This window comes from Onychostoma macrolepis, chromosome 05 (assembly GCF_012432095.1).
Source record: "Onychostoma macrolepis isolate SWU-2019 chromosome 05, ASM1243209v1, whole genome shotgun sequence".
NCBI classification, from domain to species: domain Eukaryota; kingdom Metazoa; phylum Chordata; class Actinopteri; order Cypriniformes; family Cyprinidae; genus Onychostoma; species Onychostoma macrolepis.
In genome coordinates this window covers 23,171,607-23,186,915 of record NC_081159.1, presented here as the reverse complement: position 1 = coordinate 23,186,915, position 15,309 = coordinate 23,171,607, and the positions used below count along the sequence as shown (strand labels likewise).

Here is a 15,309-nt window from a genome sequence, read left to right as displayed (position 1 = left end):
GCACTTATTTAGTTAGTCATTTGCCAACATTATTTCCCCTTTCGCTTCGCTGCTTTTGAAACCAATGCAAAGTGATATAACACTTTAAGCGAAAAACAAACAAACAAACAAAAAAAAACTTTAAATCTCATAGCATCTGAGAAACATTTCGAAATGAACACAGGAAAAATGTGAAGAATGAAGTTACATTTGTTATGCAACTACTATTGGTCTCTCTTGAATAAGCACGAGCTTCCCAGAACGAAACACAAGTTCGCATTAAAGTTCCAGTTGCGTGTCCACACTCGACACTTTACAGACCTTGGAAGCGACCACCCACTTCCTAGCTCATCACATCTCTACTATTATGCGTGTTTAATGAATCCGCTGAATTTATGGAAAACATGGGAAAACAACGCTATTACACAGGTAATTAAACAGCTATGCAGCGCGTGAGCGTATGGTATTTAACTTAGTAGCTGCCTTTTTGTATGAAACGAAAAGTTGTATCCTACAGGGCTTTATTCCAAGACATGTTAAAACTTGTGTTTAAGTTATCTCATTCCCCATTCCACACAGCATTGTTGTTTTGCATGCGTAATCACAGCAGTTTGCGACCTCTTTTCGTTCAAATGCACTTATCTTCTGAACAGATGTGGCTCTTCAGGTTGTAGTAGCCTACAGTAAGTCAAAGTACTGTATGTTTCAGTCTCTGTTTTGAGTGAGGACGCCCTCCACCCTTTTATCTGTTTTGTCGGCTAGATGGCGTTATTTTAAGTTAGGAATATTGTTTCTCATCTGTGTCTTGTATTTTCACCTAATAATTCCCGGAAAAGGATGTATAGACGTAAATTTCCACCTCACACTAATGCATTGTTTTTTATCTGGCAAAATCTGCAAGGCTGAAAAGGCTGTATAAAAGTATTCATGACTGACTCACTCAGCTGTGAAGGAGATTTGAGGAGAAATGGTATGTTGCATTACACACACGCACACACACACACACACACACACACACACAGTCTGGCATTGGTTTACGGGGACTCTCCATAGGCGTAATGGTTTTTATACTGTACAAACTGTATGTGCTATTGCCCTACACCAACCCTACACCTAAACCTACCCCTTACAGGAGACTGTCTGTATTTTTAGATTTTCAAAAAAACACCATTTAGTATGTTTTTTAAGCCTTTTGGTTTACGGGGACATAGGCAGTGTCCTCATAAACCACCTTCACGTTGTAGTACCCATGTTATTATACAGATTTGTGTCCTCATAAACCATATATACCAGTTCACACACACACACACACACACACACACACACACGCAATAAAAGAGTGTACTGTATGTAGGATTTATCTGTAAAAAGGTGACATAGAGGCGCTTCTGAAGTGGCATCTATTTAGATGTCTTTACATAGACTGTTTAATGTTCCTTAGATGTGTCATAAATGCATTTACACAGCAGTTATAATGTATACGTTGATACTATAAGCTAAAGTGGGTCATAATTTAATCTGGCTTTAATGGCATTACCTCTTTACATATTTTGAGCAGGCACAGATGCACACATTCAGAGCAGCCTTAACTCAGATATGTAAAGATGCCCTAAGAAAGTTCATGTGTATCTGTAATTTTTTATGACCACATCTGGGTTATTTTAGCATTGTTTATATACTAATATTGTATTTATTAGAATTATGATTTAATTTAATTAATTTCAGTTTTCATTTTAGTTTTAGTAATTTTGTTATTTTCTGGTCATTTTAATTACATATATACCCCAGCGACTTAAGACTGGTTTTGTGGTCCAGGGTCACGTGTATGTATATATATATATATATATATATATATATATGTGTGTGTGTGTGTGTGTGTGTATATATATATATATATATATATACACAGAGCTGGGTAGTAACTGATTACATGTAATCTGGAATACGTAATCAGATTCCAAAAATTAAGTACTTGTAATTAGAGTAAGTTACATTTTAAACTACTCGTAATCAGACTACAGTTACTTTTTTATGGATTACATGATTACATATTATTCACACAATAGCAATAAATTATTCAGATTCTCCCTAATTTCTCTTTTTCATCTTTTAAATGTTTCTTTCTAAAATAGCCTACCGTTTATATACATTCAGAAAGTCCAGTTTTGTGGACATTCACACATAGACTAGTCATTAGTCAGGTGGCGATACAGCATTTGACCACTGGATTTACAAAAATCATTTCAGGTTTAAGAAGGGTTTCAACATTGCATCAACTGCTGATGAACACATTTATTTTTATTTGAATTATCACTCTTCAGGTTTTTTTTAACCATGTATTATTATGCCTTTGGAAGGCTTTTGTCTTTCAAACTCATTAAAATGCATATATTCACATTATTTTTTATTATATATGTAATGCAGGCATTCACTGCAGCGGCCGTTAGAAGCTCCGGTTCCCACAGAAATCTGAGGCTAGACCAGCCAATGCGCATGCACAGTTATAAGCACGTTATGACTCTGTGCATGTGCATTGGCTGGTCAAGCCTGAAAAATAAGCTTTTTAAATGTTATTTGAACATAAGAAACAACATTCATGGGTCAATTAATTTCAGATTTTTGTTGCTGATTTGACGTGTAATTTAATTGCAAGTTCAGCGAGCAGTTTTTGAGATTTCAAGATTCGTCTTGTATGAGCTGCCTGGAGGCATTGCAAATATGGCCGCCGAGTGAAGAGACTTTCCTTGAAAGAGACTTTGTTTTAAAATGATTTAATTTAAATTTTTTTAAGATTTAATTAATTGTTAGTTTTTCATTGAACTCATAAACCCCCTGCAGTTCCTTTACGAACCCTAGTTTGGGAAACCTTGATGTAGTAATGTTTAATACACTTCATGTTGTAAATTACAATGAATGGAACACATTTTCTTACTCTTTGCATTTTTTACATCATTATGGTACAAGATAATCCCATTTAAATCAATTTGATAAACGAGTTGTCAAAAGTTATCTGATTATATTACCTAAAATGTGTAATGTAACGGATTACGTTACTGACTACAATTTTTGTCATGTAATCTGGAATCAGTAACGGATTACAATTTGTAAGTAATCTACCCAGCTCTATATACATATATGTATATACATATATATATATATATATATATATGTGTGTGTATATATTTATACATATATAGAGGTAACACTTTAGAATAGGGAACACTTATTAACTATTCCCTCAATAAATTCCTAATTTGCTGCTTATTAATAGTTAGTAAGGTAGTTGTTAAGTTTAGGTATTGGGTAGGATTAGGGATGTAGAATAAGGTCATGTAGAATAAGGCATTAATATGTGCTTAATTACTACTAATAAATGGCTAATATTCTATTAATATGCATGCTAATTAGCAACTAGTTTGAGAGACCCTAAAATAAAGTGTTACCTATATATAGTCATGGCCAAAAATATCGGCACCCTTGGTAAATATGAACAAAGAAGGCTGTGAAAATTAATCTGCACTGTTAATCCTTTTGATCTTTTATTAAAAAAATTCACAAAAATCTAACCTTTCATTGGATAATAAGAATTTAAAATGGGGGGAAATATCGTTATAAAATAAATGTTTTTCTCTAATTCACATTGGCCACAATTAATGGCACCGTTTTATTCAATACTTTTTGAAATCTCCATTTGCCAGTTTAACAGCTCTAAATTTTCTCCTATAATGCCTGATGAGGTTAGAGACCATTCCTTCATCCAGAATCACTCCAGACCCTTTAGATTCCCAGCTCCATGTTGGTGCTTCTTCTCTTCAGTTCTCCCCACTCATTTTCTATTGGGTTCAGGTCAGAGGACTGGAATGGCCAGCAGAAGCTTGGTTTTGTGCTCAGTGACGCATTTTTGTGTTGTTTTTGTATTTAATAGAAAGCATGATGCCATGTGTCTAAACAAGATGTCCAGGACCTCCAGCAGAAATATAGGCCCACAACATCAAAAATACAGCAGTATATTTCATTGTACACATGGGGTACTTTTTATCCCTGTGTGCACCCAACACATCTTGAGTGTTTGCTGCTAAAAAGATTTAAAAAAAAAAAAAAAAAAAATTTCTAAAAAGTTTTTTTTTAGTTTCATTTGACCATAGAAGCCAGTCCCATTTGAAGTTCCAGTCGTGTCTGATAACTGAATATGCTGGAGTTTGTTTTTGGATGAGCTAGGAGAATTTTTCTTGAAACCCTCCCAAACAACATGTGGTGATGTAGGTGCTGTTTGACACATTCTTTTTAAGGTTTTCTGACCCCAAGACTCAACAAATTTTCTGCAATTCTCCAGCTGTGGTCCTTGGAGAGTCTTTAGCCACTCAAACTCTCCTCACTGTGCATTAGGACGATATAGACACACGTTCTCTTCCAGGCAGTTTCGTAACATTTTATGTTGATTGGAAATTCTTAATTATTGCCCTGATGGTGGAAATAGGAATTTTCACTGCTCTAGCTCTTTTCTTAAAGCCACTTCACTAATTTGTGAAGCTCAATTATCTTTTGCTGCACATCAGAAATATATTCTTTGGTTTTTCTCATTGTGATGGGTGATTAATTTGGAATTTGGCCTTTGTTTTCCCTCCTATTTATATTTCTGTGAAACAGGGAGTCATGGCTGGATAATTTCATGTTCATAATCACCCTGGAGTGCTCAAAATTGTGAATATGAATGGGAATATACTTCAGAGATATTTTACTCATAAGAATTTCTGGAGGTGCCAATAATTGTGTCCAGCGTGTATTTGAGAAAAAAACATTTATTTCATAATGATATTTCCCCCATTTTAAATTCTTATTATCCAGTGAAAGGTTAGATTTTTGTGAATTGTTTAAATAAAAGATCAAAAGGATTAACAAAGCAGATACATTTTCACAGCCTTCTTTGTTCATATTTACCAAGGGTGCCGATATTTTTGGCCATGACTGTATATGTGTGTGTATATATATATATATATATATATATATGTGTGAATATGTATATATGTGTGTATATATATATATATATATATATATATGTGTGTGTGTGTATATGTATATATATATATATATATGTGTGTGTGTGTATATGTATATATATATATATATATATATGTGTGTGTGTGTGTGTATATATATATATATATATATATATATATACGTGTGTGTGTGTATATATATATATATACACATATACATATACGTGTATATATGTGTGTGTGTGTATATACTGTATATATATATATATATATATATATATATAAACACACATACATATATGTGTGTTTAGATTTATATCAATTTACAAAAATACTTTTAGTTTTAAGTAACAATAACAGCAATGCTTCTGATATGGTGGTTATCTCGGCTCATAAAGTAGGCCTATAGTATAACAAACCTTATACAGCCTTATACAGCTGTTTTCCCTTCAGTCTAGACGCAGTTGGATCCAGGTCACTTTTTCCAAGAGAGAATGTGTGAAATTTCTGCCAGCTTCACGTGATCATCACAGGTGTGTTTAATAATATTGGTCATCATATCTGCATATAATCTTTTAGCAATGATAATGTGAGTTTATGAGGTGCTTTTGAGGTTATTCATTTTGTCTTAAAGGACCCATAAGAATTGCAGCTTATTATTTTGCTTATTTGCAGGTGTTATCCAGTGTGTCAAGTGTGCCAAAGCTTAGTAAGGTATAATTTTTTTGATCATCAGTGCATTCATCCTCTATTTATTACCATGAAAATGTTTTCTCATTTTAATCATTTTTTTGTGCATAAAGCTCACAGTCATGGACCTATTTAAACTGTGGTATTCAAGTCTGTAAAAGTCATGGGAATTCTTGGTAAAATCAGGGCATTTGATTGTCAGTTAAATAGTTAAATGTTTTCTAGTCATACTCAGCCATAAAAATATTTCATTGTATAGATGTTGCTCTTTGTGAGTGTGATCTCTATAAAATTATTTTTAACTCCATATCGAGTAATCGTGACTGGAAAAAAACATGAGGTTTAAAGATGAGGTAAAATAAGAGTTTATATCTCATAATTCTGACCTTTTTCTTGCAATTCTGAAATAAAGAAATCAGACTTGTGAGATAAAAAAGTTGCAGTTAACTTTTTTCCTTTTTTAACCATGGTGAATTGCAAGATTTGTGCCATTCTGACTTCTTTCTCAGAATTGTGAGAATCCATAAAAAGTCACAATTACCTCATTTCTTTTTAATTCCGTGATGGAAACAAGCTTCCAAACCTTTTATCTCTCTTCTATTCTCATTCAGCTTGGCTCATTTCATCTCTTTCCTCAGATGTTGCTGTGGGAGGCTGATCGCGGAGCATGTGGGTCTGCACTCTGGCTTGCTGGGACATGGCCCTGGTCCTGATGAGGAGGAGTGGTCAGTGCTGCAACACACCAGCGTCAGCCCCACTGATGCTTTTGGATCACTGGACTTCCAGGGCAGCACAAAGCGCACATGTCGTGCCAAGGTTGGTATTTACAAGGAAGAAAAACTTATCAGGCAGATGTGTTTATATCTATTAACAGTGTATTTATAATATAGAATTGTGCATAGTTCATACAGTAAAGTGCTATTTTCTCTACAGTATGTGCGTCTTTCCTGTGACACTCCACCAGAGCTCCTGGTCCAACTGATGCTGAGAGAATGGCACATGGAGATGCCCAAGTTGGTGATCTCGGTGCATGGAGGGACAGACAACTTCCCTCTGTCTCCACGGGTGTGCCAGGCTTTCAGCACAGGGCTCATCACAGCTGCAGAGAGCACTGGAGCGTGGATACTGACTGACGGGATCAATACGGGTTTGTGTTTGTGGCTGGATGCATATACTTTAAATGTCTTGTTTTTGGTTTCACACTGTTTTCTAGTGAAGCATATAACTTCTATCATATCATTATGACCATATCACGGTTATTTTAGTATTATTTATATCTTAGTGTAGCATTTATTCATATTTTAAATTGGCTTTTATTTTTATATTTTCAGTTTTCATATTTTTAAGTTTGACAAATTTTGCTAAAGGCGCCCTGGGGTAAAAGGCGCCTTTGATATTATTTTCATCTAAACCACTAGATGGCACAAAAACATGGTTTAGCACTTTGCAAAACATTCGCTTTTCAACATGCAAGTGTTTATTTGTCTGATCTTTGATGCGATCGCGCGCAGCAGTGCAAAGTTGATTCTGTGCTTACTTGACCTAATATTTTATGTTTTTTAAAATGTTGTAGATTTAAGTAGCAAATGAGAATCGCTAAAATTAATGCATATCTTTTGAGACAAGGGTCTTAACAATTTTCAGTTTTGTTTAAGATAATTAAAGCAACAGTTTTTAAATGTTAAAACTTCATCAAGCTTGATGAAGGTCAGTGGGCTGAAACGTCGCTGTTTTTTGTAATAAATTTCTATATTTAGCATGGACCCACAGTGTACGGGATCATAATTTTTTATTGTGTGGATTCCACTTTGTTGTTGGAGTGTTTTTTTCTTACGCACCTATCAGTTTCTCAGGTGTGCTGAGTTTGTGTTGATTGGATATTTTATTTTCACACAAAATCTGTTGCTCCATTAATGTTCAATACAACGTATATATTTTTTCTGCAATTATACATTTTACACGCAGTGAATAGCACATTGGTTGTACCCGTTGAACCCTATGTTTTTTTTTAAATTTTATTCATTTTCTTAAAAAAAAAACATCTATATTGCAGTATTGCGGGTACTTAAACAATGTATTGATTTCACTTACTTGCCAAGGCAGTATTTCTCATTTCAATTACATATCTTGTTAAAGTTTTCATCTTATTTTTTAGATTTAATTTTATTTCAGCTCTATATTTCAATTACCAAAAAACATTTTTAATAGTTTTAGTAGTAATAGTAACAACACTGGACCTTCTTTCTTCTTGCATTCAGGTGTGTCTAAGTATGTTGGTGATGCTGTAAAAGTGTATGGGTCACATGACCACAGGAAGAGGAATGTTGTCGGGATCACACCCTGGGGCATTATTGAGAATAACAGTGACCTTATTGGCCGGGATGTGAGTTTTCATTTCTACACTACGTTATTGAATTACATTACAATGTACAGTGGGATCTGAGTTGAGGGGGATTCGAAGTCAGAATTCAAAATCGTTTAAACCTGGATTTTGAGAAATTCAGAACAAAGAAATGTGATGATATAAAACAAATAATGCATTTAAGATTATGCATTTCTGGACCACTGCAGTAAATCTGTGACATTAACAATTTATTAATTGTTATTTTGTTCAATTATTATGTGTACTGGTTTATTTCATGTGTTATGTTATATATTTTTTCTGTATTTTGTTTTGGTTCTGCTATACTGATGTTGAGGTTTATTTTCCTAGGTTTTGAGGCACTACCAGGCTCTAGGTAATCCTTTGAGTAAACGTGCCAGCCTGAACGGCATTCATTCACACTTCCTGTTAGTTGATGATGGGACCATGGGTAAATCAGGTTGTCAAATAGACTTGAGGAAAAGGCTAGAAAGGCATATACACTTTCAGAAAATCCACCCTAGTAAGTGTTTTCTTACAAATGTCAAATGTCTTTTGAGTTAAAAGATATGTGCATGTCTGATGCATATATGCATGTTTATTGATTTTAGGGCTGCCTCAGCATGTGCCTTTAGTGTGTGTTGTAGTAGAAGGGGGTCCTGCCATCCTCTCAGTGGTGCTGGAATATGTGCGCAGAAGTTCTCCTGTGCCAGTGCTGGTGTTTGAGGGAACAGGCAGAGCTGCAGACCTGCTGGCTTTAATACACAAACAAACAGCTGTAGAAAGGCATGTCTCACATAAGTGTCTATGAACTCAAATAATGTTTGGGTTCTGTTATATTGAATAGTTTGACCTGTTTCTTTATGTATGTCTCGTATATTTGCCATAGAAATTTGGACTCAGATATTAAGGAGGATGTCCTGCTGAGGATTCAGGAAATGTTTGTTGTGGACAGACAAGAGGCCTCTGAACTTCTCAGCATACTCACGGAATGCATGGAATATAGAGAGCTTGTAAGTTAAATAACCTTATTTTACATCTCGTTGGAACACATGACCCTGATTGGTCAAATTATGTCAAATTTTTGTATAATGGCTGCTAAACCGTGTCATTGACCATTGTCCCAAACAACTGGTTTTCTACATAGCTCTGCTAGTTTCATGTCTCTTGTATCACTCTACAAACAAATATAATTATTAATTTCATTTTATTTTTTGTGCCTAGCCATGGACTACGATTCATATCTCACTCTGTAGATATGAATCGTAGTCCATGGCTAGGTACCAAAAATAAAATAAAATTAATAATTATTTTTGTTTGTAGAGTGATAAGAAAGTAAGAAAAGCATTTTTCTTTTTTCTTTTTTTGCAGTTCATTGTTTGTTTATTTATTTATTATGGCTGACTGTTTCTGGATAGATGATGACGAATGATTGGATTGTTTTAATTATGTGCTCACCAGGGTTAGTATAGTTAACTAACACCAAAACCGAAACTAAAATTAAAATGGTTAAAAGGCATTTCCACTCTCATGGTTTTAGGAGATGCAGATCAGTTTGCAGATTCTAATCATCAGTTCAGGAAATACCAGTCGGTCCTGACTTAATCTCAAACTCCTCACTCATCAGCGAAGTTCTTGTCCTCAAAGCTGTGAACCTAGTGCAACATATTCAAAAACCCCTTCTGCATTTCTCTGGCTGTTTCCTCTTCTTCTGTCTTCTTCCTCTCTCCTCCTACTTGGCGGTAAACACTGGTTGTTTTGTGTGATAAGATGCCTGCTGTGTATCGGTCTCTGTCACTACGCCGAAAGCTCTGATGCTAAGCCTCCATCAAACAGAATGTTGTAGTTTACCACACCCATCCCACATCTCTGAGCTTCTAAATTGAGAGAGAACAGAATAATTGGAATGATGGCGCATGAAACGTATTTCCATATTAATCGAGTAGAAGGGATTAATTTGGTCCCCAGGCACACAGATTCTTTGATTGGGTATGAATCACTCATGTGAAGAAGAAATGCCAAAGGCATGTTAAGAGAAGAACATCTCCTCTGGGTGTCTTATAGAGTTACATGCATTTATATATTGGCATGGGATGCTGGTGGTTTCATACTAATACCAAACAAAATAAGTAACTGCTGGCTATATTGAACATGACACCACAGCAGTGCCACTAGTTTACAAATCTGTTTTAATGCTGGCCATCTGTATTGGTTAAAATTCATTTTCTTTATGGACTGATTTCTTTAATGAGGTCATACTTCGATGATTTTTTATTTTAGATCACCATTTTTGACTCTGAATCTGAGGACCTTCAAGAGGCAGATGTTGCGATCCTGACTACATCACTGAGAGGTATGTAATATTGTTATCATATTAATTAAATATTGGATTAATGTGGTTGTTCATCCAAAAAATGAAAATACAGGTACCAGAGCTTCCCCTGAGGAGCAGCTAAACATCACATTGGCCTGGGACAGAGCTGATGTGGCAAAGGACAACATTGTGGTGTACGGACAACAATGGAAGGTACAGTTATGATTTTACGGCCAGGATTAAGGCATTTGTGAGTTAGAGCAGATGTGTATAATCCAGTGCTGGATTTGGTAGGTGGGATCTCTGGAGCAGACCATGTTGGATGCATTGGTAATGGATCGTGTCAGTTTTGTGAAGCTGCTGATTGAGAACGGCATGACCATGAGCCGCTTCTTGACCATTTCTCGTCTGGAACAGCTCTACAACACCGTAATATCCATTTACTACTTGCAGGAAGCTTTTGTCTCTCATACAAGCGAATATCTCTGATACTTCTTACAATGAATCATTTGTATTTTCCAGCATAAAGGATCCTCAGATCATTTTCTTCGACACATCATCGAGGATGCCAAACAGGTTTGTGTAAAGTGCAACCTTGAAGTTATTTATGTTCTTCATTGTGTGGGTTGTCAGCAAGAAGTCAGACAATTACTGTTTGAATTTTTGTGGAAAAGAATTGAAATGTGCTTTAAACAAAAATACAATATTAACATAATTAATTAACTTAATTAACTGAGCATTAAATCAGCATATTACAATGATTTCTAAAGGATCACATGACACTGAAGTCTAGAGTAATTCTCACAGAAATAAATTACAATTTAAACTACACTAGTCAACATTCGAAGTGGATCAAAACCTTTCATCAAAGTTGTCCTAAAACCTAAAACCAAAATACGTTCTTGTCTTAGGACAACTTTGATGAACTTATTTGATCCACTTCAAATGTTGACTACTGTATATTACAAAAGAAAACTTATTTTTAATTGGAAAAATATTATAAGTTTACTGTATTTTATAATATTACCCTTTTTGTTGGATTTTTAATACAAAATGCAGCCTTGGTGAGCATTGGAGACTCCCTTCAAAAACATAAAATAATCTTACTCTGACTCCAAACTAAAGTTTTACTGAACCCAAAATATATTATATATTACATACCGTTATTGAAGGCCAGGGCTAAAATGCTCCATTTGTCAATCCACCAAGGGGTCCATAAGCATTTTCTGTTTTTGTAGACTCGTCTGCCTGCTGTTTATAGGATATCTTTAATCGACGTTGGAATGGTGATTGAATACCTAATTGGTGGAGCTTATCGAAGCACATATACACGCAAGAGCTTCAGAGCCATGTACAGTCGCTTCCATAACCCAGCTAAGGTCTGCTTTCTTTCCCATTCATTTAGATAGTAATCCATGCATTTCTGTGTTTTGAGTTTCCATTTATTTTAGACATTATTGAACTTAAATTTAATGAGCTTTTTGATCTGGGACAGGAGGGTGGTAAGGAGAGATCCAGCCCTTTCAGTAAAGCCAGGAAAACAGCTCCAACTCCAGAGACCTCCCCATCTCACTCCCATTTCCACAGAACTGCTCGGCCGTGCAGACACCAGGTTCTTTCAACATCTCCATTTTGTTCACAGTCGCAGCATTGAGTCGTACACTTATGAATATATTCACAATCATTCCATTTATTAAAAACACCCAGAATTGTGTCTTTGCAGGAGGGTGTGGTAGTGCATCAGGACTTCAAGTCAACCCCGAGCCCCGAGTTTGTACGCACGTTTAACGACCTATTTGTGTGGGCAGTGCTCAAGCATCGGCAAGAGATGGCGATGTTCCTATGGCAGCATGGAGAGCAGGCTATGGCCAGGGCGGTTGTGGCCTGCAAGCTTTACCGTGCTATGGCAGTGGAAGCCAGAGAGAGTAATATGGGTGACAGCATGGCAGAGGAGCTGAAGAAGAACTCTCTGTCAGTTTGTGTTTTTCCTCACTCTAAAGCTTGTAATACAAACAACATGTGCTAAATACAGTGGCCCAATAGTGCACAATACAACAATATCTCCAAAACACAGTGGAAACAAGCCACAATACAACGGAAACTAGATGCAACACAACGGAAACAAGACTAAACTTGAAGAAAACAAGTCGCAACACAATGGACACAAGCCACAACACAACGAAATTAGCACAAATAAATGGAAACGAGCCACAACACAATGGAAACAAATCGCAAGACAATGGAAAAAAGTCGCAACACAACGGGAAAACAAGCCACAACACAACAAAATTAGCACAACACAACAAAATTAGCACAACACAATGGAAACAAGCCGCAACACAATGGAAACAAGTCGCAACACAATGGAAACAAGCCACAACACAATGAAATTAGCACAACACAAAGGAAACAAGCCACAACACAACCAAATTAGCACAACACAATGGAAACAAGTTGCAACACAATGGAAACAAGTCCCAACACAACGGAAACAAGCCACAACACAATGAAATTAGCACAACATAAAGGAAACAAGCCACAACACAACCAAATTAGCACAACACAATGGAAACAAGCTGCAACACAATGGAAACAAGTCGCAACACAATGAAAACAATTCACAACACAATGGAAACAAGCCACAACACAACGAAATTAGCACAACACAAAGGAAACAAGCCACACAATGGAAACAAGCCACGACACAATGGAAAGAAGTCGCAACACAATGGAAACAAGTTGCAAGACAATGGAAAAAGTTGCAACACAATGGAAACAAGCCACAACACAACGAAATTAGCACAACGCAATGGAAACAAGTCGCAACACAATGGAAACAAGCCACAACACAATGAAATTAGCACAACACAAAGGAAACAAGCCACAACACAACCAAATTAGCACAACACAATGGAAACAAGTTGCAACACAATGGAAACAAGTCCCAACACAACGGAAACAAGCCACAACACAATGAAATTAGCACAACATAAAGGAAACAAGCCACAACACAACCAAATTAGCACAACACAATGGAAACAAGCTGCAACACAATGGAAACAAGTCGCAACACAATGAAAACAATTCACAACACAATGGAAACAAGCCACAACACAACGAAATTAGCACAACACAAAGGAAACAAGCCACGACACAATGGAAAGAAGTCGCAACACAATGGAAACAAGTTGCAAGACAATGGAAAAAAGTTGCAACACAATGGAAAAACAAGCCACAACACAACGAAATTAGCACAACGCAATGGAAACAAGCCGCAACACAATGGAAACAAGTCGCAACACAACGGAAACAAGTCGCAACACAACGGAAACAAGTCGCAACACAATGGAAACAAGTCGCAACACAATGGAAACAAGTCGCAACACAACGGAAACAAGCCACAACACAATGAAATTAGCACAACACAATGGAAACAAGTCGCAACACAATGGAAACAAGTCGCAACACAACGGAAACAAGCCACAACACAATGAAATTAGCACAACACAATGGAAACAAGTCGCAACACAACGGAAACAAGCCACAACACAATGAAATTAGCACAACACAATGGAAACAAATCGCAAGACAATGGAAACAAGTCGCACACAATGGAAAGAAGTCGCAACACAATGGAAACAAGTTGCAAGACAATGGAAAAAGTTGCAACACAATGGAAACAAGCCACAACACAACGAAATTAGCACAACACAATGGAAACAAGTTGCAACACAATGGAAACAAGTCGCAACACAACGGAAACAAGTCGCAACACAACGGAAACAAGTCGCAACACAGTGGAAACAAGTCGCAACACAATGGAAACAAGTCGCAACACAACGGGAAAACAAGCCACAACACAACAAAATTAGCACAACACAACAAAATTAGCACAACACAATGGAAACAAGCCGCAACACAATGGAAACAAGTCGCAACACAATGGAAACAAGCCACAACACAATGAAATTAGCACAACACAAAGGAAACAAGCCACAACACAACCAAATTAGCACAACACAATGGAAACAAGTTGCAACACAATGGAAACAAGTCCCAACACAACGGAAACAAGCCACAACACAATGAAATTAGCACAACATAAAGGAAACAAGCCACAACACAACCAAATTAGCACAACACAATGGAAACAAGCTGCAACACAATGGAAACAAGTCGCAACACAATGAAATTAGCACAACACAACAAAATTAGCACAACATAAAGGAAACAAGCCACAACACAACGAAATTAGCACAACACAATGGAAACAAGCCGCAACACAATGGAAACAAGCCACAACACAATGGAAACAAGTTGCAAGACAATGGAAACAAGTTGCAAGACAATGGAAAAAGTTGCAACACAATGGACACAAGCCACAACACAACGAAATTAGCACAACGCAATGGAAACAAGTTGCAACACAATGGAAACAAGTCGCAACACAACGGAAACAAGTCGCAACACAATGGAAACAAGCCGCAATACAATGGAAACAAGTCGCAACACAATGGAAACAAGCCGCAATACAATGGAAACAAGTTGCAACACAATGGACACAAGCCACAACACAATGAAATTAGCACAACACAATGGAAACAAGTCGCAACACAATGGAAACAAGTCGCAACACAACGGAAACAAGCCACAACACAATGAAATTAGCACAACACAATGGAAACAAGTCGCAACACAACGGAAACAAGCCACAACACAATGAAATTAGCACAACACAATGGAAACAAGCCGCAAGACAATGGAAACAAGTCGCAACACAATGGAAACAATTTGCAGCACAATGGAAACAAGCCACAACACAACGAAATTAGCACAACACAATGGAAACAAGTTGCAACACAATGGAAACAAGTCGCAACACAACGGAAACAAGTCACAACACAACGGAAACAAGCCACAACACAATGGAAACAAGCCGCAATACAATGGAAACAAGTCGCAACAAC

At 36.6% G+C, this 15,309-nt stretch overlaps 1 protein-coding gene across 5 annotated transcripts in view; it reads left to right on the top strand.

The window, feature by feature from the left end:
- The first annotated feature begins 53 nt into the window (after positions 1–53).
- The window catches only part of trpm6 (transient receptor potential cation channel, subfamily M, member 6), a 39,480-nt gene continuing 24,224 nt past the window's right edge, over positions 54–15,309 (top strand). The window contains exons 1-17 of one of the 5 annotated variants that reach the window (XM_058774512.1): positions 54–408; positions 881–949; positions 5,430–5,509; positions 5,652–5,690; positions 6,305–6,482; positions 6,600–6,813; positions 7,925–8,049; positions 8,380–8,551; positions 8,640–8,814; positions 8,918–9,041; positions 10,309–10,381; positions 10,455–10,555; positions 10,637–10,771; positions 10,865–10,918; positions 11,581–11,721; positions 11,838–11,954; positions 12,151–12,317. In XM_058774512.1, coding sequence (XP_058630495.1) covers positions 947–949; positions 5,430–5,509; positions 5,652–5,690; positions 6,305–6,482; positions 6,600–6,813; positions 7,925–8,049; positions 8,380–8,551; positions 8,640–8,814; positions 8,918–9,041; positions 10,309–10,381; positions 10,455–10,555; positions 10,637–10,771; positions 10,865–10,918; positions 11,581–11,721; positions 11,838–11,954; positions 12,151–12,300 — 1,881 coding nt within the window. In that variant the 5' untranslated portion in view covers positions 54–408; positions 881–946 and the 3' untranslated portion in view covers positions 12,301–12,317. Of the gene's footprint in view, positions 409–606; positions 663–880; positions 950–5,429; positions 5,510–5,651; positions 5,691–6,304; positions 6,483–6,599; positions 6,814–7,924; positions 8,050–8,379; positions 8,552–8,639; positions 8,815–8,917; positions 9,042–10,308; positions 10,382–10,454; positions 10,556–10,636; positions 10,772–10,864; positions 10,919–11,580; positions 11,722–11,837; positions 11,955–12,065; positions 12,318–15,309 lie in introns of those variants that run through there. The other 4 variants (XM_058774509.1, XM_058774510.1, XM_058774507.1 and 1 more) reach the window with 4 other exon arrangements.